Source organism: Chiroxiphia lanceolata, chromosome 2 (genome assembly GCF_009829145.1).
Source record: "Chiroxiphia lanceolata isolate bChiLan1 chromosome 2, bChiLan1.pri, whole genome shotgun sequence".
Lineage (NCBI taxonomy): Eukaryota > Metazoa > Chordata > Aves > Passeriformes > Pipridae > Chiroxiphia > Chiroxiphia lanceolata.
Window position 1 is genome coordinate 113516870 of NC_045638.1, and position 24175 is coordinate 113541044.

The 24175-nt window shown below is 38.9% G+C and overlaps 1 protein-coding gene across 2 annotated transcripts in view; it reads right to left on the reverse strand.

Annotated features, from left to right (window-relative positions):
- The window catches only part of EPHA3 (EPH receptor A3), a 206701-nt gene that overhangs the window by 66692 nt on the left and 115834 nt on the right, over positions 1-24175 (reverse strand). For both annotated transcript variants that reach the window (XM_032678131.1, XM_032678130.1), the window contains exons 4-5: positions 2923-3078; positions 2219-2554 (exon numbers count right to left, since the gene is read on the reverse strand). In XM_032678131.1, coding sequence (XP_032534022.1) covers positions 2219-2554; positions 2923-3078 — 492 coding nt within the window. The remainder of the gene's footprint in view (positions 1-2218; positions 2555-2922; positions 3079-24175) is intronic.

The window sequence follows — 24175 nt, forward strand, 5'->3', positions numbered from 1 at the left end:
CAGGATCTATTCTGTTGTACTGATCCTGTCACCCCATGTGATACCTCACCCATGAAATAACCTCCCAAAGAAATAAACCTCTCTTACTTCCTTGAGTCCAGCAGAGTTTAGTCTTTTAACCAAAGATTTATCCAACTGGTAAATACCCCTGTCCTTGAAGGAATGCACCTAAAGTCAGAGCAAATAATAGCCCTAGAGTCATGACTGGCTTTTGGAATCTTTTGGTCTCCTCCAGATCCAGCTCAAAAGTGCTTATTCTTTTTTGAGACTCCTCCCAGTTACACCCTTCATTACAATGTAATTTAAGATGATCATACTTTTTTTCCACTACCGCCCCGACCGGCCAGGTGTTTTAAGAATGTCATTAGCTAAAAATATGCTTCTGGTGTATTTTGTGATCTCAACAGTAAGGAAATGCAAGACAAATTACATTTTTGTAATTATGCTTTAAAAGATTACTTATGTACATATCTGAGGTCTAATTTCAGCAACTTGCAGAACTTCTAAGGGAATTCTAGTACAGTAAAAAACAATTGGCATGATCAAGAGACAGCAACCCATATCACCTAAATGTCCTTAAATAAAAAATGGGCTATGCATAAAGGCAGGAAACAGACTAGAAAACTGCTTAAGCAGTCTCTGGATTGTATTAAACAGAGCTGCCAGTGCCAGAAATGCATTGACTTCGCCACATCCCAGGTACTGTGGGTTCCAAAACAAAATCAAAACCCACCCTGCATCACAGTGCAAAGGCAGTCAGGCCCAGGGGGAAAACACTGCCAAGCAGGAGGCCAATGCAGAGAAACAGCTTTCACTGATCCCAGACATTCCATTCTATGGAGTGTTCCCAGGTGATTTCTAACTGCTGTGGTGATGAACAGGCTGAAAGGCAACATCTCTGACGTAAGAAACAGAAGAAAAGAGGGCAACTAAACAAGATTGCTCAAGTCGCTGACCCAAATACCCAGAAAATGTTAACTATAACAGTAGCAAATTGAATGGACATAAAATGCAGGTTTCAGAGCTGAAGTCAATGCCTGAATGAGAAATAGCTCATGAGAAGATGTCTCAGCTGGGTGGATTCACCTCTGTCTGCCTACAGCCCTTCAGTTAGACAGCCCTTCAGAGCATTTGGAGAAGTGGTGACTGGTGTCTGGAAAACAGTCTGTTCTCACATTTTTATGCCTCCCACTAAAGCTGATCTGTGATCTGAGGACAAGAGATACATCCTCTGTAGTCTAAAACACTGCAATGACATAGACCACCAGGAGCATGCCGACTTAGAACAATGTTACCTTGTTTGTGATTTAAGAAACACATAAGTGTAGGTATTTTAGGGATGTGGCATCAGTAGGGAAGAAATGGGAGAAGACTTACTGCAATCATGAATGTTTTCAGTACAAAGCTTCCTGATAGTGAACTCATGGAGCACAATAACAGAAATTTCAGGATCTAGTCTTTCTCTTCACTGGCAAACATTGCTCCTAAAAAATTACACCTAACCAAACGTCAGAGAAGAGTCTGTATTCTTCTCATCTTTAAGATAAATGGAACCCTAAATGAGAAGCAAGTGGTAGACTAGTGCAGCAAAGACAAAAGCTCTGATCCAATAGTCAGGGCACACTGCTGTGCTCGTGCAGGGAGTTTAATAAGTCTCCACAGAAGGAGAGCAGTCCTTGTACATACTATCAACTACGACACCAGGATTTAATTCTGTATGCAGCTCCACACCCCCATCATGTTGGCAATAATTCAGAGTTGGTGAGACAACTTGTAAAGGGGGGAAAAAAAAGCTATGTTTTAACCACTGTAATTTAATGTTAGCTTTTTATGTGTCTAACATCAAAGCCTTTTTTCACTTCTATTTAATCAAAATTAATCACTAAGATTACTAAAGGAATTTATGTTGGAGATTATTGAAATGAGTGTTTTATTAAAATCTGGTTTTATTAATAAAACACATTCTGGTTAAGGAATCGTGTGAGTCTGCTATTAGAGACTATTAACTGGGAACTGGGAGTTAGTCATAACAGTCATGCTGCCAGGTTCTTTGACAGAAACACATACTGGGTTTGTTTCTGCTTTTACTTTTATAAGAATATTCAAATCAATTAGCTACCCTTGCACACTAACAGTCAGGTTAAATTCTGCAAAGTAAAGAAAGGAAACAAAGGTACCTAGTTTTGAACAGAAAAAGGGTGATCAGAAAGAGACTCACCAGCCTGATTAGTGGTGATGCTGACAGCAGCAAATTGTCTGGAAAGTGTACTCAAGTCAGACACCCCGTTGACTGCATCAATCTCAAAGGTGTAATTGGTGTGTGCCAAAAGGTCCACCACTGTCACCGTGGTGTTGGTGAGCCCAGTCTGACGGGGTAAGAATCTCACATTGTCGCTGCAGGGTTCGCACATCTTGGTGTTCCCTCCACATTTTTTGCAAATGATGTTGAAGGTGACATCTTTTCGACCTCCAGTGTCCAGGGGCCAGCTCCAGTCCAGGATAACAGATGTCTCATTGATGTTGGAGATCACGTTTCTTGGAGCAGATGGTGGTCCTGTAAAAGGAAATCAGAGGAAGGAGTTTTTCTCTCTGAGAATGCTGTAAAATGAGAGTAACAAGGGCACAAAAAAAAGTAAAAAGCATAAATAACCAAACTCTTCCAGTTAGAGACTCCTAAAATATTTCACTAGACTACAGACCTAGACTATTAAGGATTGTGTTTTCTTATAACCTCAGGGTGCAGCTGAGGATTGAGGGCTGCAGGTAGCAATTTAAAAACCCTAGCTCTCCACCTTGATGTGAGAAGACACGAGGAAGTGGATGGCTGACTGCAATGGGACATGGGAGGAAGCAAGCAAGCTGTTGTTGAGGTACAGATGGACGAGCAGGAATGACAGCCCGGAGCACAATGCTGCTACTCACTGGTGCAAGCCATGGATGGAAGGTCTTTCTCAGAGCGAAAGTAATTCTTTTCACACCTGCAGTTCAGAGATGCATCTTCATAGGTAGAGCTGTGGGGAGGGCATTTGGCACACTTCACATTGCCAGCAGAGGCTTTGTAGAACCCGGGTCGACAAGCTGCAAAATAAAAGGAGTGTAGTTTTTGAATTCCATGGACATCCTGACTTTAACGTGTGACCACTGCCCTGGAGCATATCCATATGTAGATCACAGTTTGCAGACATTTATGGTCTAAAATTACAGATTTTTGTCATAATGAGAGCCTATGGAAATAAAACCTCTTGGTAAAATGTAGTTCTTCATGCATTGGCTTGGATACGACATTTAATTTTACCTGGAAAACAAACCAGTGCATTGCACCACTAAGAAGAAACATTTTCTATTATTCATTTTGAGAACTTCACTTATTTTTCTTCTCTTCTGGCTAATTTACCAAAGCCTTGGCTCTATCCTGTATAAGAAGCTAACTTTATCCTCTCTCTACTCTCAAGGGTTACTTAAAAGGGCACACTAATTGTAAACTATGTCTCTTCAGTTCATCAGGACTAAGAAGGCAAAATCAAGAAAATAACCTGAACAGTGAAAGATCTATTCCATTTCTGAAGGATCATGCATCAGGCTTAATGAGCTGCTTCTGATACTATCAAGAATTTGCATAAGGAGGATACTTTTTCCATTAACCCAGTCCTCTAGGGATGGTGCTTGACCCACAGAAGCTGCTTCTGAAAAACTCTGGGGAGTGGTGTTTTATTTACATTGGCACACTCCCTCTGTTTTGACTCCTGTTGTATTTTAAACTGACTCAGGGTCATGTTTGCATCACAAGTAAATTATAGAAAGGAACAGTTTAGGAAATAGCTTTTTATGGAAAACCTATGTAGTGAAATAAAAGTGTTGACTTTCCACCAAGATGATGTCACCATTTGAAAACAAAAATCATTTTTAAAAAGAGATGAAAATCAGTTAGGAATCAGCAGACTCTGCTGTTCAGCTGCTGCCTTCCCCTGAGACAAGCATCCATCTCCAAATGGGATTTCTGAAGCAAAAAAATTCTGCCTGACACTGGTCACCCACAGGTCTTGCGCTCATACCTACAAAACCCACATAGTAAAAAAAAGGACCACATCTTAGAACACATTTACCTTTTGTTACACTTTGGTTCCTCAGCAAACACTGCTTAACACACAAGCATGTCAGGAAAACCCCAGTATATTTTCATTACAAATATAATGTGAAAAAGAAGGGCAATACAAAGAAAAACATGACTTCTTTCTGAGTCTGGGCCCTAGACAGTTAAACTTAGGTACCTGTCACTGAATTAAATGCTAATTTGAAGCCAAAAGAATGGGTTTACCAGTCTCATGTAACACACTTTGCAATTTTGCTTATGGAGATGAACTGATTCATAAACATGGCATAAAATCTGATATACAAGATTACGTTGTGTTTTGTGTTCATTCATGCATTGCCAAAATAGCAAAGTCTTTGGATGGGCAAAAAGTCTGAATAAAAATATCAGCATCTTTGTAAATGATGGAAGAGATAGGGAAGCTGCAGCATTATACTGGATGTTCAGCTTTCACATTATTGTCCGTCACCCAAACCCAACTGAATAACTGGGTAAGGCAGATTTGTTGGCTGGTTCCAAGTGCCAAACACCTGAGTGAAATGCACAGACAAGTAGTGAGGAACTACTCTGTCCTGCTCTGAAACATCTTAATAAAGGAAACCCTCCTCCCCCTGCACTGAACACAGCATGAGAAGCATGAAGTGTGTCACAAGGAAGCATTAATCTCAGCCACTCTTCAGCACTTCACAGCCCTGCCTGCAGCTGCTCCCTCTGACTTCCATGCTGACAAAGCAGCTGGGAAAGACACCTCTTGCTCCAACTTCTCTCCTGCAAGCCCTGAGGAAACAATCCTGAGTTCGAGTCTCTGAGGCACGGGCCCAACAGGCAATCTGTGAAAGCAGAATTGCCAAAAATGACCTTATGGGGAAGTTCCCAGGGCCCAACACCAACCTGCCCAACCTGGCACAGCCTGTCCACCTTCAGCTGGAATTTCTGGTGTTTCACTCTCCTCGAAGGCTGCAAAGGTGTTTGAGGAAATTAAAGAAATTAAGCCAAATTAAGGAAACCTAAGCCCTTCTTACACCCCTCAGCTAGGAGGAAATGCAGCAGGAAACAACTGGCTTTTTTTTGTTTTCCTGTTATTTTTGCAGCCTTTTATGACTCAAATCCTATTTCCTCCCAAATGTTGCCCCATGATGTACCTTGAGCAAGCCTCTTTGGTGTTCCTCTGGCTGACAGATGAACCTGCAATGATTTTACTCTGTTCCCAGCCCAAAGACAATGAGCCAGATAGAAAAGAATGGATTCCAATCCTGTTCTTTCCAACACTCATAACTAAGCAAACTCGTTAAGGAATAAACACCACAGTACATCTGCCCAGCTAATTACACAGCACTTTCTCCAAAACTCATCAAAACCTACTGCCAGGCATCAAACTCCAATGGTTTTGCCTCTACTCAGCTTGAAGGGACACTTTTACAATTATGGGCAGGCATACACAAGGCAAAGATGTATTTAAGGATATATACAATAGAATTTTTTTACTAATTGTATATGCTAGTTTAATATAACAATTGGAAGAAAACTAATAACATAAAACTGAACATTTGTCATGTGGTTGGTCTTCCTACATAAGTGTTCAGTTAGTTGACAGAACTACAGTAAGACTGTGTATTTGGGACACTTTCAAAGCACCTGCCACCAGCATTTTAACACAGCAATGAACTGAACATAAGTAAACAAGCTTACATAAGAAGTGGACAGATTCTCTGGAGAACAGAAAGGCATGAATCAAATTGCTGCATTAATCAATGTCTCTTTCATCCCTCTGTGAAAACCCACAGACTTCATTGAAGAAAAGGTGCTGGTGGTGTGGGGCCAGGGAAAAAGCAAGAAGAAAGAGGTGCATGCAAGAAGCACCCTGATAACATGACACCAGGCCTTTTCTTTTCCAGAGGGACGGGGATTTCATAGTTTTGCACTTCTGCTATTGCAGTATTAAGAGATCAGACAGGGTGAGGGCATGAGCAGGTCAGATTCCTGCTGTCCCAGTATGCCCCAGTAAGGGCATACCAATCTCATGTCTTCCCCTCTGGCTGTCTTGCACTTTCTGTCTTTGTCTATCAGACCAATTTAAGATTATTGACAACTGCAACCCAAAGGAGAAAAAAAAAATAATACAATCATACTTGAAACCAAAGCATGGAAAGGGAGGTGCCAGTGAAAAATGTTGTCTATGTACTTACTATAATTATTCTTTTCCTAGTAATTTTTTAAATTCTGATACATAAGACAGAAAAAATAAAGCTGTTGCTTCAAAATGCATTCATTTCTCTGTCAGACAAATTGGATTACACGTACTAATGGAAGAAAGTTTGGCTTTTTGAGGTGAGTATCATGGCTTTGGTTTCAGTCAGGTTGAAAATAGCATAGGAACTAGCATAGGAACTCTTCACAGAGTCTGTAATTTCTGCACAGAAACCGGCTGTGAACAGCAGTTACTTTTTCTCAACAATTTCCTCTAAAAGCTAAGAAATTTTTCTTGCCCTCACAAGGGGGAATGATGTAAGAGGAAGTAGATATAATGGTTCAGGAAGAAAAAAAAAAGTCTGATTTCAATTTCTTTTATTTCAGTGCGAGGCCATGATGACTTTGTCGAAGTGTGGTAAGAATTTCAGGACTGTATGAAAATGAATTTCCTTAAGCTATAACTGATGAGTCTATCTCAGTGGCAGAGAGAGGGGGAAGTTAGTGAAAGAAAAACAAATGCATGGTAGCTACTGATTAAAAAAATGTGACTATCTTTTCAACAGCAAAGTGAATTTAGCCTCTGACTGACTAACCTGTGTCGGATGAAAACATGGTCCTAATTAAGGGTTAAATTATTCATTTAAGTTGAAATTAATTTTAAATTAAAATATAAAACTGGTGGTAAAGAGGAGCATTTTAGTATGCAGACCCTGCAGCCCCCTACACACAGAGCAATATCACCAATTCCCAGCTGTAAATACCAACTGACAACTTGAGCCTGCGCTGCCTGAGCCAATGACTTCCCAGCCCCAGAACTCCAGGCCTGACAGGGCCTATCTCCCTGCACAAGGTCAAAACAACTCTTCATTTGCAAACTGACTCACACTCCCCACTCACACACTGCTTTTTGTGCTCTGAACAGAGACAGGATGCTTTGAGGCAAGGCTGGAGCATCACAACCCGCTGGAAATGGATATCCACATCCATGACACGGGGTGTTTCCAGCATCCACCAAATGATTGTTTCCTCCCTTTGTTCCTCTGCTCTTCACTAAAACAGCCCAGGTCGAAATGTCACTGTGGCGACCATCCAGGATGAAGGACCACCGTCTCCCTAAGATCCTGCTCTATGGTGAACTTGCCACTGGCTGCCGCAGGAGAGGAGCCCCGAAGAAAAGATTCAAGGACTCCCTGAAACAACATCTCAGCCTTGGCCATATTGATCACCATAATTGGTCTAATCTGGCCTCAAATCGGGAGGCCTGGAGACACAGCATCCATAACGCTGCAGATGCCTTTGAGAATACACGCAGGATCACTCTCGAGGAGAAAAGGCAACGCAGGAAGAACCGTGTCTTGCGGAATACACCATCTAAGGAGTCTTTCTGTTGTGCCTTTTGCAATCGGATATGTCTGTCACGTATTGGCCTCATAAGTCACCAACGTGCCTGTAACAAATGTGGATAAAGCCTTCCCAAATCTTCGTTCGCGAAGCCCAGCCATGATGATGAATCCACAGGATTTAGGAAATAAGGGAATCCAATCATAAACCTGTACAGCTCACAGATAATCTTTCCTCATAGTGGGTGTTAGTTAACTAGACACATGAGGGCAACCCCGGGACAAACCTCCTGTCCCCTGCAGAGAGAACAGGGAAACGATGTCCCCCACGTGCGTGGTCACTGCTAGAGGGGCTTTGCAAACTATTCCCACAATCACCTGTGGGAATGACATGCCAAAGAGCAGCAGCAGAGGTCCTTAGACTGGACCTGAAGCCCCAGGATGACCTTTGGCTCATCCCAATGCCCACATCCAATCTTGCATCTTTGCACTGTTCTCTAGCCCCTTTTAAAAGTGTTTCCATAGCTCTTTTTTCCTCCCTTATTCACTAAGGCACCCTGCTCAGGAGTAAACCATACTTTATAATGTAGGTTTCCTGAGAAATCCCTCAGAGCACTGAAATCATCTTCAGGAGCTCTCACTGTTTATTAATGCATGAAAAGCCACATAATCTATAGGGTTATATGTATGTATATACGTATGTATGTATGTATCATCCTCTCTCACTCTCTCTCGTGGGCGTCTAGGTACCTTCTTGTATATGAACCTAGCCCAAATAGGGTTCTAAAAATTACAGTGTATATTTGGTTCATATTTCCACTGAACTTCAGGCTCTTGTCATCAGATCTGAATAAATAGTAAGGCAACATTTAAGTAAGTAGGTCTCAAAACTAAGTACTACTCCTTACAGTAGAAATAGGAATATCCCCAGAAAGAGGCAAGGATACTGACTTTCTCTCATTGCCAATAGGACTCTATTCTGCTTGTTGAAAAAATAAAAATTTACAATTAAAACCCCCCTTACAATTATTCTTTGTATTCTTACATTGTATTCCCTATAGTCTTCAGCACATTAGACATAATACGTGAAATAATTACAAAATAGCTGGTGCTGGGAGCAGCTGCAGAAGCAACCCAGCCATTTTTTTGCTAAGCATTATAAACAAATCAATAAAATCTGATGTTGTCTTTCCTGTGCACAAGACATACCTTTTACTCTGAAAATGCAGACATAAAACTAAAAGTTGCATTTTAAATACTGAAGTGAATTCCTACCACTCCTTTCATTATTAGAAAAATTATGGAAAAATGCAACTGTTTTCTTTGCAAGGGAAACTACTGCAGAGGGAAACCTTAAGACTGGAAAATGCAGTGATCACAGTCAAAGCTGCTACCAGATTTGAAGAACTACTGCAGCTGTCCACTGTTAGAAGAAATCAGCAATTTACAAAAAAAACTGATGCAATTTCTTTCCTATCACCAATCCTCCTCCAACAGCAAGAGTCCAATAACCTGAGAGCTCAGGAAACTACCTCTCTCCCCTCTGTCCAACCCCTCCAGCCTCTGTGCCAGCAGGATGGACTGTGCTGTGTGCGGGGGGCAAGGAGTCAGTGCATTGTGACACTGCAATGGCTCTAGAAAAATACACTTCAGAAAGAGCCCTTTTCATTTTTTACACCAGAAAGCTGCTGCTAGCACAAAAGAAATCCAGTAGTATTTAATCTTACTCATGAGTAAATTTCTGCTTTTTCCTCCCCACTTCATATTTTATAGTGATCTGTGACCTTAACATATTTTAATCAGATGCTTTTTAAATTGGCTTTACTCCCAGGTCAAGTCATTCAGCAGAAACAATTCCTGTTCTTTGTTTAATAACTGTTACTGGCAGACATATTAATTATATGTACATAAGAGATAGTGTTATCCTGAGGGAATAACACTGCACCTTTTCAACCACAGTTTATAATAGCTCCATGTTATGCCTTGCAGGCTTCTCTACCTCTTTTTCTGCAGTGCATTACAGCCATGATTGCTACCAGCAATACTGTTTAAAGTGCAATGTCAAAGACAGCAGGTCTAAAACATGGCAAAGATGCTCTGGTTTGTGGGTACCCTGTTTCAAACTATGTGAGGCATTTGAGCTTCTCTGCAGGCAGTTCTGGGGAAAACAAATCTTTCCTTAGCAGGGAGACACTAAGTATTACAGGTTCAGAGTTAAAGCAAAATACACACAGCTCTACCTTAATTCCATCCATACTTAGTGAATCACTTAAACAAGTATTTGAACTAGCAATTTAATAAAATCATGTTTATAAGCACTAGTTTTCACTGTCCCTAAACAAGATGTTTTCCTGAATCAAAGAGGGACACACTGAGATATATTAAGCTACTTTTGTCAAGCAAAGAAATACCATGTTCTGGTTTTTTTTTTTGGTTTTTTTTTTGTCTTGGTTTTTTTTTTTTTTAAAAACTTAATTTAGTCCATACAGAGATGAAAAATAGCTTCCTAATTCAAGAAGCATTGCAAAACCCCTCCTAAAGAAATAGCAGGAAAAAATTCCCACCAATATCAACTTGAAAAGGGAAAAAGAGGTTGTACAAATACACACACAAGGAATTTTAAATGATCACTCAGCAAGGACAAAAAGCAAAGAAATAATTTTTCCCCGGCACAAAAATTACACTATACACTCCTCAAAGGCAAACTAGACATAGTAGCTTCAAACAGTAAATCCTCACTGTTTCCCCCTCACACCTACAACCTAGATATTATTTCAAAAACCTGGAAACATAAGGTTTGATACACCTGTTAATTTAGTTTTTAACAAAGGCTAATTATGTTAATCCCCAATTGTACTGTCCCTGCTGTAGAATATCCAGTGTTTGGGGGTTTTTTTTTGAGTTATTGGTCACAATTAATTTCTCTGATATTCCACTCTAGCCTAGGTAGTCAATGGCAAGTGAAAAAATTGATATTACCTTCAGATTTGGTAGCTTTTTAGCCATATTAATGTATCCTTGTTTTTTATTATGAGTTAGGGAGGCCAGCTGCTCCTGATGTGTCTTTTCTAAGCCATTCCTTACCTTACAAAGACCTATCATGAACTTATCTTCTCTGTGATGAACAAACAAACAAACTTTTCCATCAGCTTTTATAGGAGTATCTTCTCAGCCTTTGATTATAACCATCTCTGGTTCTGCAGTGCCATTTACCAGGCAGAAAATCTCTTATTTTTTTCATAACATGTCTGATAAAACCGATTGATTTATATATATGGACTATATTTTACCTCTTACTCTCTACCATATTTGGGCCTCTGTTTTGTTTTTTATTTTTGGCAATCCATTGACCAAGATGTCAGTGCACATATCCCAAGCCAAAACAATTAACTGAGATGTACAAAAGGTATATATTTTATCTCAGGGAGGGAGGAAAGGTGTTCTTTTGCAACTTTCTACCCTTGTCAGCACGTACAGGAGTCTGTTGCTTGTCCCCATTTTGCAGGTGAAAAAAAATCAGTGCAGAACAGGCTCCAAATCCAGTGTTCTTTCTTCCATTGACCCCTCCTAATCCATGTGCTGCCTGGTGGGTTGTGTGATGTTACAAAGAGCTCAGCCCAGCTCCCCGATGACAGGTCCACTACTGCAATTAGCATGAATTAGTACTTTTGTTAGTAGTCTCAGCAGAGCTGTCAAATTAATTGGAAAAGAAATTTAACAAATGCCTTTCCCCTTAGAGATATTCTCTCAGGTCAGGGTTGAGGCATATTGCTTGAGCAGACTGGGGGAAGCTTGTGTTCCTTCCACCCTTGCTGAACCTGTTCGGTTGAAAAAAGAGAGGATTGTGGCTTCTTGGGCTGTTCATCCAGTACCTGTAACAAGCAGCCCACTGACATAAAAAAGACAATCAACTTTTATGCTGGTTTTGGCTGGGATAGAATTAGTTTTCTTCATAGTAGCTGGTATGGGGCTGTATTTTGGGTTTGTGCTGGAAATAGTGTTGATAATTTTTATTTTATTGCTGAACAGTGTTTGCATAGCATCAAGGGCTTTTCTGTCTCTCACCCTAACCCACCAGTGAGTGGTTTTGTTTTCTTTGTGCGTGGCTTTGGTTTTCCCTACTAAACTGCCTTTATCTCACTCATGATTGGATGGGGAGGGGCTTAGTTTTCAGCCTGGTTTAAACCATGACAATTTTATAACACTGAAAAGTATCAGCTGCTGATAAAGTAAGAATAAAAAGGCTAAATTAATGCCCAGTGACTAGAATATCTATACATTCATTTTTCACAAACTCTCACTTTATCATAATTCATAGTTCTTTCAGTTTAATTTGCAGAAGTATCTAAAAGATAGCTCCCTGTTTCCCTAACTTTAATATATTTTAAAACAATATGCATATAAAAAAATTATAAATATAATTTTTAATTCAGCCTCTGGAGGCTGAAGACACAGCTAGATGCATATAAGCCTCAAAGTTTAGGAAGCAAGCACTGGAGATGCTACACTGTCCTCCCTTACAAGAAAACAACCACCACCACCACCACCAAAAAACCTGAAAAAACCCACAAAAATAAAACACAAACCAAACTCCAAAAAAGTTGGCATTTTTAAGCACTGAGATTAACAGGGGATGAAAACCTAAAATTGTTTGGCTATGCCTCATTCAACAAAGGGCTACTGAATCACTTACTGATAGTTTCCCTGCCAATCATTTGACATATTGCCTCTTGAATTCACTGTGAGGTGGTGCTGGGAAAGGGAAGCTCTTAAGAAGAGAAATGGTGCTGCAGTGGCAGGCATTTAAACCTGTAGGAAAAAATCCCTTTGGTTTAAACCACTGTCACAACTTGCTGACATAAGTCTGGGATATAATTTAGTGTTTCAGAACAAAGCTATACTTTGTTACAGGGTACAAGAAACAGCCATGGCTTTGCTAATGATGCTCTTAATGCCACTTAATGGGTGCATCTATATAAGTATTTTAGCCACCCTTTTAAAGCAAAATCTCAGTTCTCCCACCCTTTTAAAGCAAAATCTCAGTTCTCCCCTCTTGCCATGATCTGATTCACAATGTAAAGTGTCTCCAGACCATGCAAATATATATATATTCCTCTATAGGAAGATGCACTTCCTGCTACAGGGAGACTAGAGGACCTGATAGAGATATTCTGGAGTAAAACCAGCTGAACTTGTTGTGATATTGGCACAGAGTCCTTCATACCAACTGCTTAATGCCAGTGATCTGCTCCTACTTGGCCACACTACTTGCTAATGTAGACTTAAGCCATAGGTACCAGCCTTCAAATATCTCAATGCTGTCAGCATTGCTAAATTTGTTGGATATTTCCACAAGAACAAAGTTTGAAAAAGACCTGGTAATGGGTAAAGAGGATGATTTTATTATTTTAAAGCCATTAAACATATAAATACAAATAAACAGACATTATAGCCTGTATTTTTACCATGTTTAATGGGATGTGGAACAGGCACAGAGAGGTTTCAGTGATTCCTAAAGAAAGACTTTAAGCAGAAGACCAAAACATCGCAGCTTCATCACTGTCAGAACAAGCTCTTCTCTTCTCATACCTTTTTCACTGACTATATTTTCATCCTTCCAGCAGAAAGCCTGAAAATTAAACAGTTATGGCCTCTGGGGACATCTGTGCACTGACAATCTTCTCACAGCTGAAAGGAAATGCCCAAGGCTCTTGCAAAACTATCTAACCACTCAAGTGCAGTATTTATACACTGTATGCTTTAGCAAAATTTTACCTGTTCTTCCTTGTTTTTTTTTCCTTTTTTTTTTTTTTTTTTAAATTCTTAATTACTTACCATGCATTTTCTATGCATGTATTAAAAAAATCTGGCTTTGCAGGTTAAGCAATTATCCACTGAACAAAAACCCAAATAAATGTAAATTAAAAAAAAAATCCCACAGTTCAGCATTTTCATTCACTAGCCTTATACCTGTGTGAATCCAAGGGGGGTAGAATCTCAGCTATTTAGAAAACAAAGAATCTGATGTATTGCATTTTACAGGGTATTTGCTACAGAATTAAATCTTTCCTTGCAGAGGGAAGCTTTACAAAGAGCAACAAAAGCGAGAACTCAATATTCTCCAACAGCATTTACTTTGCAATGCAGAAAATTCATCAGAAGGGAGAGGAAACTAAGTTTCCAGTATTGTGTTCTCTAAAAAAATGATATTGTGTGCTAGTATAAAATGCCACATGTTCAATTAACACTTTTCAATTCCACTGAAGCTCAATGTTAGCAGCAAGTTAATACTACTGGTTTTTATGTGGAAAATAAGCAAAGAACAGCATTACAATGTATATCATGACTCTGCATTATGTTTTACATGAAAGCTTTTGCTGTATAGATATCGTGCCATTTTCTGAATGAGGGAACAATGTTGGAAACACAATGAATTTAACTATAACATTGTTTTCAATATTCATTTTTTTCCCTTCTTGCTTTAACATTCAAAAGCAGACACCAAGGAGGATGAAAGGACATACAAAACCCTCAAAAGCTGAAAGCATTTAGGCAAATCCACCATGAGATACAAAACTCTTCATGTATCAGTACCAGTTGATGCAGAATAGAAGCTATGGTTGTTTTTTTCCCTACTAGAAATATTCTCAGCTACTCCCACTGGAATCCTTTGGAGTTGACTAAGAGGTTTGAGCCATGGACTCTGCAGCTGAGCTGAAATCATTTTTCACCTTTATCCTGGAAATAGGGAAGTCAAATTATACCTGGTTACTTTGCTTAGTAAAACTCTGATCACAGATCTCTTTCTAAAAGACCTATTTTAGTTTTTCTGACCAAAATCAGGTCATAAAACCTGATGGAACATTTGAAAATGAAGTAAATTATATGGTAGGATATTGAACCAAAATTGAATATAACTGGGTCAGGGCAGTCCACTGCTGTCTAGATTATAAGTGATATACCACCACATATATATATAAAACACAGGAAATTGTTGCATAGTAATAGAACAGTAGTTTAATCAGCCATCTGAAGAATAGCCAATATATTCAAGCACAGCCGTATTTTGATCTGTAATGAAAGTCCTACATTTTATCGTTTAATAAAGTCTTTTAAATCTTCTATTATGTGCAAAAATTAAAACAAGTTACAGACAAAGAGTAGAGAAAATCTCAAGACACTGAAAAAGGTTTTCTTCTTTCTAGGCTCTCAGTAGTCCTACCTATAGCAATAGGTAGTAAAGATGGACAACACCAATATTTATTTAACATGGAGTATACAGTGGATTTATGACAACAACAAAGATTATGTTGTTCAATAAATACAGAGAAGCTAATTTCTCCAATGAAAACAATCACATCAGGAAAGCCTGTTCTTGAAAAATTAAGTTTTAACTGAAATAATTTTCTGCTTGACTTTGACCACTGGTTTCCAGCACATACAACATTGAGAGCTTTTTGTCACTAACTACACTTGAAAAAATGGCCAATTGAACATCCAGCAGTCAACATCACTGGGCATCAGACATGACACTCTCCTTTCAGACCCTATTTCTTAAATCAGAACCACACTAAGACAAAATGAAGGTAATACTGTTGCTTGCTCTGCAGAAAAGATCCCAAGCTACACAAGGTACTATTTTTTTAACAACAAACAAGATGTAAAACCCAGAGACAAATGAGACCCTAAGAATCCCTGCTGACTCAGAGAGGAGAACAGGAAAAAGGTCTGTTCGTGACTAGATGGTTCCACATCTCATAGTCACTGCTAACCACGTGCATTTCTGAGAACCCAGAACTGAGAGACCAAACTCCACACTGGATGTAAAGGCTTTGCAGATTGATTATAGATCCTATATAAGCTTCCCAACCCTATGCTAGGATGTTATGTGTACCACAGGTGGACCTGAACTCCCAAGGAAACTTGCTACTTTGGTGTTGCTTGTCCAGAGCCTGCAACAAGGATTCAGGATGGGATAACACTGAACTAGAGGTTACTTAAACTGTGTCTTTTTGCAAAGCCACGCTTCAGCAGATCACAAACTCTCATTTCACCACCAAAACTACAGAGTAAGTGTGTATTTCAGTTGTAAGCATCCTATATACAGTTTTTCTCCTATTTAAGGCTCTGTGCTTCACACAGAGGAATCCAGTTGGTTGAAGTATAATAGAAACCTCATAACAACAGATACAAAACCATTAGTAAGCATGCTCAGAGCCCAGTATAAACCTCAGTGTCCATGTAAGTCAGTAAAGCTTTTATACATTGTTTTAAACTTGTTCCTCTCCTTACTGCCTGTCCTGTGTGTTGGGTTAGAAGTACACAAGTGATTACCACAGACAAGTGTAACTATTTTGAAGATACTGACAAAATGCATTAGTGTAATCCTATTATAGCCTAACTAATCTGAAATGATCTTCCATGGACATGAATGTCACCAAGACTGTGGTCTGCTGTACTGACATCATCTAAGACAGCTTCCCAGAGTTACAAACCTGGCACTGCAGACCCAAACCACACCACAGCAGCTGATTAAGCACTCACATCCCATTTGGTGCCAGGAAAATGGCACACACAGCCCTTCATTTTAGCTTGTTCCCACCTTATGAATTAACTGTGCAGTGAACCTCTTCTGGACTGCCTTAAGCACTGATGAAATACTCTTGTCTGAGCAAGGGTCAGAAATGTGAGGGCAGGTATAAGGACAGGGAGCTTCCTCCAGCAGCATCACAAATTTCTCTGTGCCACTTGGGACAGGGGTCAGGAGCTGCTGTGTCCAGCTATGAACTGGGACACTGCTTTGCACTGATCACTCACTTCCAGATACAACCATAATTCACTTTCTAACTGTTCCCTAATAAGGAAAACTTTTCTTCTGTGTTAGGATTCACGGTTAAAGAATGTTTTGCTCTTTTCCCACTTCTCGGTTGCAGTGAACATTGGGTTAAAAGTGTGTCCAGCAAACACTTGAAGCAGTCTAGCAGGAACTAGCCTTGTTATTCCTGATGAATAATGTAACTTAAGAGCTGTAATACTTAAATTAATAGCTGTGAACAGTCCCAGTTTAGAAAAGAGTGATGCAATACTTGTAAATTGGTCTTGAATCACATTAATCCTCCCTGTTACCCCCCAAGCAGTTGAAATGTTACTGCGCTGCTCGGTTGCACCCACCTTTTGCTTTGCTTTATCTGTGGCAATGTGTCTCCTCATGACAGAGGAGAATGACCCCTATCCTTAACTTTTCAGAAGTTACTCAGAGACTGATACTACTATGATCAATTCAGTATGAGACTCCACCCAGTTTAATAGATGTCCACTTCCAATGTTCAGAAGAAAAGATTAAATTCAAGGGATGACTGTGGGGAAGAAGAAAGAGCAATTCCCAGAGCTGGCTCTTCTAATGAACAGAGGGACACATGGAGCACTTTCTCTGCACCCTAAGATTCTTTTGCTAAGAATCTGCAGGGGGAAAAACAACCATCTAAAATTCACCAGAAGAAATATTAAGCTGCCTAGTGGGCAGGAGCAGAATGTCCAGACTTCTGGCTTGTAGGATGATTTGTACCTCTCAGTCTTTGCATATCTGCACTACTGACAGTTCTGAAAAGAAAGCTACTTTCACAGACAGGTGACTTCTTAGAGAATTGAAACTGATTCTACCATTTCTTAAAAATATCAGTTTTTAACATCAACATTATAAAATCCTAGATTGGCATTTAATACTGAAAACCTCCTGCTGCCCCCTATTTCATGCACTCTCCAAAGACTCTAAGATATGGATATTTTTATCTCATTCTTCTTACAGAATTGTTTCTGCATCTTTTACAACTATGGCACAACAAAGAACAGGACCTAGGGCTCAGCTGGTAGTAAAGGACAGTGTTCTATTAAAAAACATCTTTCTTCTCAAATGCTTGGCTTTGCAATGTGATCACCTCACAAGGTGATGGCAATGTGATTATAATCTCTGCAACAACATAGCAACACTTCCAAAGTGGTGGGGGAAGGAAAATAAAATTCTCAGAAAATAGGGATGCTTATCCATGGTGGATTCACTGTGTATGGCCGATGATAAACCATTTTAAGAAAGCTGTAACAGCAGCAATCACCAAGCAAACCCAAGCCATTTTAGCCTTTCTGTCTGAAACATGGGCGAAAGGCTACAACAGAGCTCCCTCCCCATTTTTTTTCTACTCTGGACTACTTCAGGTTTTCTCACAGAGAACTTTTACTGAGAAAAGGTTTACAAAAGAAACTTCTGGTCCTTTCTGGGGCCATTTTTGATGAGGTAATTTCTGTCTCAGAAAAGCTTTGTGCAACCAAAACAATTTGAAAATGAAGCCTGTAAACAAATATCAAGTCAAATTTTCTACTAGGCATAAACAGAGGTAAGGAAATATTTAAGGAGATAAAGAAAATAGTAGAAAATAATCATAAAACAACAATAGGAGGAGAGTCTAAAAATTTTTAATTAGCATTTTACCCATTTAATTCCTATTATTTTCAAATAAGCCTACTACCTCAACACTCATTTGCACTAAGATACCACAGTCCAAGTAAAAAGTAGAAGTATAAAGTAATATCCTTCCTAATATACAGGGGAAAAAAATATGTTGTTATTTTCCTAGCCAAATATTCTATGAATTCCAGATCACTAAAATAATTTGGTTTCATAAGAGCTCTTGAAACAGTTCCAGTTAAAGTAAGAAAAGATTTGGCCTGGATAAGCAGAATCCATGAGATTATTCAGTCTTTATATCCACTACATTTAACATTGGCTCTTTGGGGATGGACTTCCAGAGATGAGACAGAAAAGGGCCAGTGAAACACTGCCAAGTTCAGCGCTGAAAAACTTGGGAGTGACAGCCTGGTTATCTAATTGCGAGCAGCAGGCAGCAGCAGTTTTTAAGTAGCAAATTAATATGTTCAGGGGTTATGCAAAACAAGAATAATTTACAACAAATTGGTATCAGGAGCAGGTTTAATCAGCCACGATCTGAAAATTTTGAATTCCCATTAAAATAAATTGGAATTGCATTTGCTTCCATGTAGCCTGATTTTGACAGCAGAAATGTTGAGTAGTGGAAACAGATTAGTAGAAGCTTGGATTTATCTACAGACTTTATCTCTATATATTCGAGACTGGGAAAATTAGTATATGGAATAATGGAAAAAGTTATTAAAAAGTTACTATACAGGCCAGGTTTTTGCCCACATACGGAAAACCCAGTTCAACTCTGAGTCCAAGAGAGTCCAGATCAGCTACTGAAGCAGTGACTAAGTTCAGAGATAGATGAAGAGAACAGAAAATACAAAAGGAGAATAAAACCAACCCTCTCCTCTGGAAAATTTAAAAGGTTTTCTTCCAGGAGTGGCACCAGTGAAAGGGAACATGATCAGATTATAAAAGAAAAATAACTGGTCAGCATGAGAGAAGCGGTTAAAATCGATCTTACCCCTAGGGTGAGACTGAAAGTCCCCTCTTCAGTAGCCCTGCAGAAAGGTCCTTCCTTACTCTCTCACCTCAAGGGCCAGGAACTCCTTGGATGGGCCTTTAAAACCCATAAAAAAGTCCTTCTGCATCAACAGATATTCAAAAATAGAAAAACAGGCCACAAAACCACAAGCACCCAGAACTGATCACTGTGAGAAAGAGAACATAGGACTAGAAAACCACTCTCCTCTATTTGTTCTACCAGGACCCCCATCTGTAGTAGTCTCTAGATTTCACAAAATTACAGTAAAACTGGATAAGCTATATTTTTATCTTTCAGCAATTGCTATAGAAAACTCTGTATAGTAGTATTTTTCTTAGCTATACCTTCATCCTTTAATCGGAAGCTTTGCAGTTTTATAGTTGGCAATAAGACACGATCACTCCTCCTTTGCAGCAGTATAGTTCTAATGGACACATAAGAATGCTTTTTAAACTTTTTGTTTGTTTGTTTTTTGGTAACTTCTAGTGAAGGATGGACTACTTAAACATGTGTATGAACCTACTTAGGTCCATGACTGTAAATCTCTCTGCACATCGTTTGCTTTACAGTAGTTTCTATCAGTTTATCTCAAATGGCTTCTTAATCAATTCCAGTTAAAACAAAATTAGCCTGAAATTAAGCCAGGATCTATACAAGAGTAGCACTAGCTTAAAGAAATCAATTTAAACAACCACTTCACCTGAAGCTAGAAAGTTTGCTGATGCACTTGACAAGAATACAAAGAAGAAATCCAAGTAAGAGTTTCTTAGAACAATGTCCCCATATGTGTCAGCAAGTACCTAGTTAAGCTGTTCTCACTGATCAGGGCATCAGCACATCTAACAGAAAAACTGATGTGAGCCAACAGGACTTCCTGGTACACATAGATAACAATCTGTGCTGAAATACACATTGCAAAATGATTGATTCTGGCATTTCTGAAATTTCTGTGGGAAAATCCCAACACACGCTGGAAAGAGGCCAAACCCAAAAAATTCTACAGTGGTGGTTTAATTATTTACTTTCTAAATTTTAGGACAGAACTGTTGAGTCTCATCTTGTCCTATTTTTAATTTTCCTTAGAGGTGGTGGCTAAGAAAGATTTCCCAGCTGCACAAATGAGACTTTCATCTTCACAGCTGCCCCTAAAGTACAACTTCCACCCATTCAGCATTCTCATTTTGAAGTTGCTTTACTCAGTGCTTTATTTTTCCTTATCATGAAGTTTGGTGAATGCAGCTCTTTCTAAGATAAATTCCAATGTGAACAATGATTGATTTCTGTTAGTTGATCTAGGATTCAAATGGCTCTTGTTAACAGATATTTGCTCAGATGAATACGAATATACATTTAATTATTATGCATAAATACATGTTACATATATAGATAAGAAGAAATTTATAGGAACTAATAAATGAATGTAGTAACATTAGTTGTGGAAATTTCTTATGAGGGAGAACAACACATATTCCATTGTTTACTGTTTTATAATAAATAATAAATCCAAGAAACATAACAAAAATATTTTCAGCATTTGTATGTTGATTTCCTTTAGCTATCTGCTGTTTAATTAAGCTAAAAAAAGCAATGCAAAGTCCTTTCATTATTCTTACCACTAATTTTCTGATTAAGATCTAACACAGAAGAAAGATAGCAGCAACATTCTCTCGTTTATTTTGCTGGTGAACTTTGGTGTTCATAATGGATGAGAGAATTAAAAGAAAAAAAAAGAACAAGAAAGCAAAAAAAAAAGGAAAACAATTTAGGAACAGCACTGTCAAAATACAGAATAAGAGCCTGCACAGGATACATTTTCTGAGATAAAGGGGTAAGCTGGTAGAACAAGCACATGAATTGACTAATGTGAAAATAAATGCAACCACATTCAGAGACATACTGGAATGTCATCAAGGCAGCCTCTGGATTCTCCAAGGACCACTAGGCAACTCCAAGGATATTACCCATCCCCATAAAACGTTCTGGGCTAATGCTATTGCAGATGTGGCAAATGCAGTTGACAAGACTAGATAAATGGATTTAAAGCTTCAGTCACTCCATATGGGGCATTTCAGAGAAATCGAGGGTGCTCAGAGAAGGATGAGCTAACCAAAAGCGGACAGTACTAAACTAAGGGCATAAATAGCTGTGCAATGGGATAATTCTGTGAAGAAAAAGCCAATAGTGGGTCTGTACGTTGAACGATGTGTTGTTTCAAGATCATATTTCTGAACTTCATGGAATAGCAACAGTGAAGCTATAACCAGAGAATCTTACATTCCTTTCCAAACTTTAAAAAAAACCCCATTGTCTTAGAAAGAAGATGGTGACATTTGTGTTTTGGAGTTGAAGAGTACATTTAATTTGGTCCATCTACCCGGTACCCAGTGGTGAAGTGCATGGGTACAGTGTTTACATGAAAAAAAGCCCACCAACTCTGTCCAGAACAGCACCCAGAAAATGTCAGTAAACAAAATGCTGTATTTGTGTAGAAACTCTAATTTTTTAAAAGTGGTCTCACTGGCTAACCAGGAAAACACTGCTAAAGCACAGCTAAAATTTAATATTATTAAAAAAAGCCTAGGAAGCATTCATAAAAAGTGAGGCAAGTGAAAAGGAAAAATGTCTGTAGTCAAGAAATTAAAGCTAACATCTTAAAAGATGAAAAGGAAACTACTAAAAACAAATAGTGTAATGATTTGGCAAAGGAGATTCTGAGATCACCATTTCAAACAGGGGTTTCAAGGTTGGATGTGACAAAGAACTACTGTAGAAAACCAGCAGTACTGTCATGTAATAACACAAATCTAAGTACAAAATTACTCCAGAAGCTCTTTTTTAAGCCCTAATATCTCTGAATCTTACTTTCAACCTTCGCCATGACATGATTTTTTTATAAACAAAGAAGCATAATGACCTTGCTCCCTGTCAGCCAGTAGACAGGCAAGTGTGAGCACCAAACACTGAGACCCACATCTTGAGAACACGTGTTCTGGGACCTTGCAAAGAATAATTTCAGTGACTTGAACAGCTTTGTTCTTACCAGCTAAAACTCAAGTGATTTGGCAGAGTGGTTGAGAAACGCTGTTGCAGCACTTTGCTGCCCTAATCCTGGCAGGAGCTGCTGTTGTTAATCTTTTGCTTTCCTAAGAACTAAATTCATTATTATTTTCAATAGACATGGCAGATGCTGAACTGGTGCTATTCATGCATCCACAGAGCGATGAGGGGCCCTCCTTTTGCCCAAGTGATGCAACTGCATTGAACGTTAATGTCCTTCAATCATGCCCTTTAATCCTAATATTATCATAAATAAGATGTTTTGGACTCTTGTTAAAAAAAAATAAATGTGTAGTTAGAAAAATATTTTAAAGGTTGATTTCAGACTGAGCAAAGCATTATCTACAGTCTACTATTCACATTTTCAGAGAAGACAGTGAGATGCTTCAGTCTTAACTTCTAATATTAAATTAGATAAAAACAAGAGAAAAAGCTGCAAGAACAAACCAAATAAATACTGTGATAGAGTCATGTGAATTACAGCAGAAATATTTTGTTTATTATTATTTGTTTTGTTGGTTGTGGACAATTAGAAGAAGTTCTCTCCTTTTCTTTGATTATTTGTTTTGTGTGTGTGTTAGGTAATCCTAAAGAAAGCTGTCAAGGTAGCAGCACAGGCTGCTACCAAACCCTTTACTTAAAACTCTATCACAAACAATCCAAGTTAAATTCCTTCCTTTCAATTACCATTCTCAGTAAAGACTGAGAAAATTAATTTCCTTTTTGACATAGTAATCCCTCATTATGTTGCCACTGTACTTTAGGAAGAGGCTTCTATGATAACGTCAATTCATAATTTTAAAAATAAAGTATTAAATAAAGCCATTATTCGCTACCCGATGACAACCATATCTCTTGTTTCCTCTGAAATGATGCACCGTCTTTTTTGTGGTAATAAACAATGAACAAATGTTCCAAAAAAATGGAGGCACTTTACCCTTTAGATGTGGGAAAAGGAATATCTTATTGTACCCACATCATTGTTATACTAAAGCTTTAGAAACATGGAATCTGGAAGTTATACCTTCTACCTCTATAAAAAGTTAGGTAAACACTCTACCATGGGAAGATTTCTTTTATATTTGTGAAGAGTTAGCAGGGACCTGCTGGAAATTCAGATAAACAGCCATTTTGGTACTTTAGCACTGATGTCTTCCTTTAATTAGGTGTTTTTCTCATGCTAGTGGGTAGCATCCTCTTGAGACTGGTGTTTCACTGCCTATGTGGCCTTTGGATTGATGAAGCCAGTATTTGATGAATATCTGGCCCAAAATGCTCTTTTGATATGTCTTGTTACCCATGTCACCTTCCAAAGCTCAGTACAACCTTCTGAGTTTCGCCCTCACATGCTGAGCGCTATTTTAATCTAAGATCAAAGGCTTCACAGATCCAGTGCTGCTCTTTGACTTCCAAAAAGCTGGGGTCCCCAAGTGCCTACATGGAACAGGCAAGAGGCATTCTAAAGGGAGACACCAACTTGCATTAAACAGTAATGAGTTGCTGCCCATTACTGTCCACTTTGCACAAAAACACAGTATGAGTAATCAGCAAGGCAGAAACGCAGTTCAACTTACTGTGTGTGCCATTTAACCATTCTTTTACTTAAAATATCAGTCAAATAAAAAGAAAAGGACAAAAAACCAAAGAAAAACTCTGCAACTTGCAAAATTGCTGCTCAATACTCTGCCCAGGAGCACTGCAGGACCTATCCCTTCCAAATTGGCTTAGTTGGATCCTGTGCAGGATTTGGGGTTCAAATATCCCTTTCCATGCAACAGCCAAAAGCAGGAACCACCACAAATAAATGTCGTACTCAGATGGTCAGAAAACATCTATGACTGGAGTCAGAGAGGTGCAAGGAAGAGGGTCAGCTAAAAACTGAAGGATCAGTTGCTGCCTTCACAGTTCTCAGCTCAGCAGGCAGTGGAGGAACATGTCCTGCTGAAAACCTGCTTTTCTAAGTGGCAGAAATGCCAGGATTAGGGTTTCTCCTTATTTGTTAGGAAAAATGTAAGGGTTAA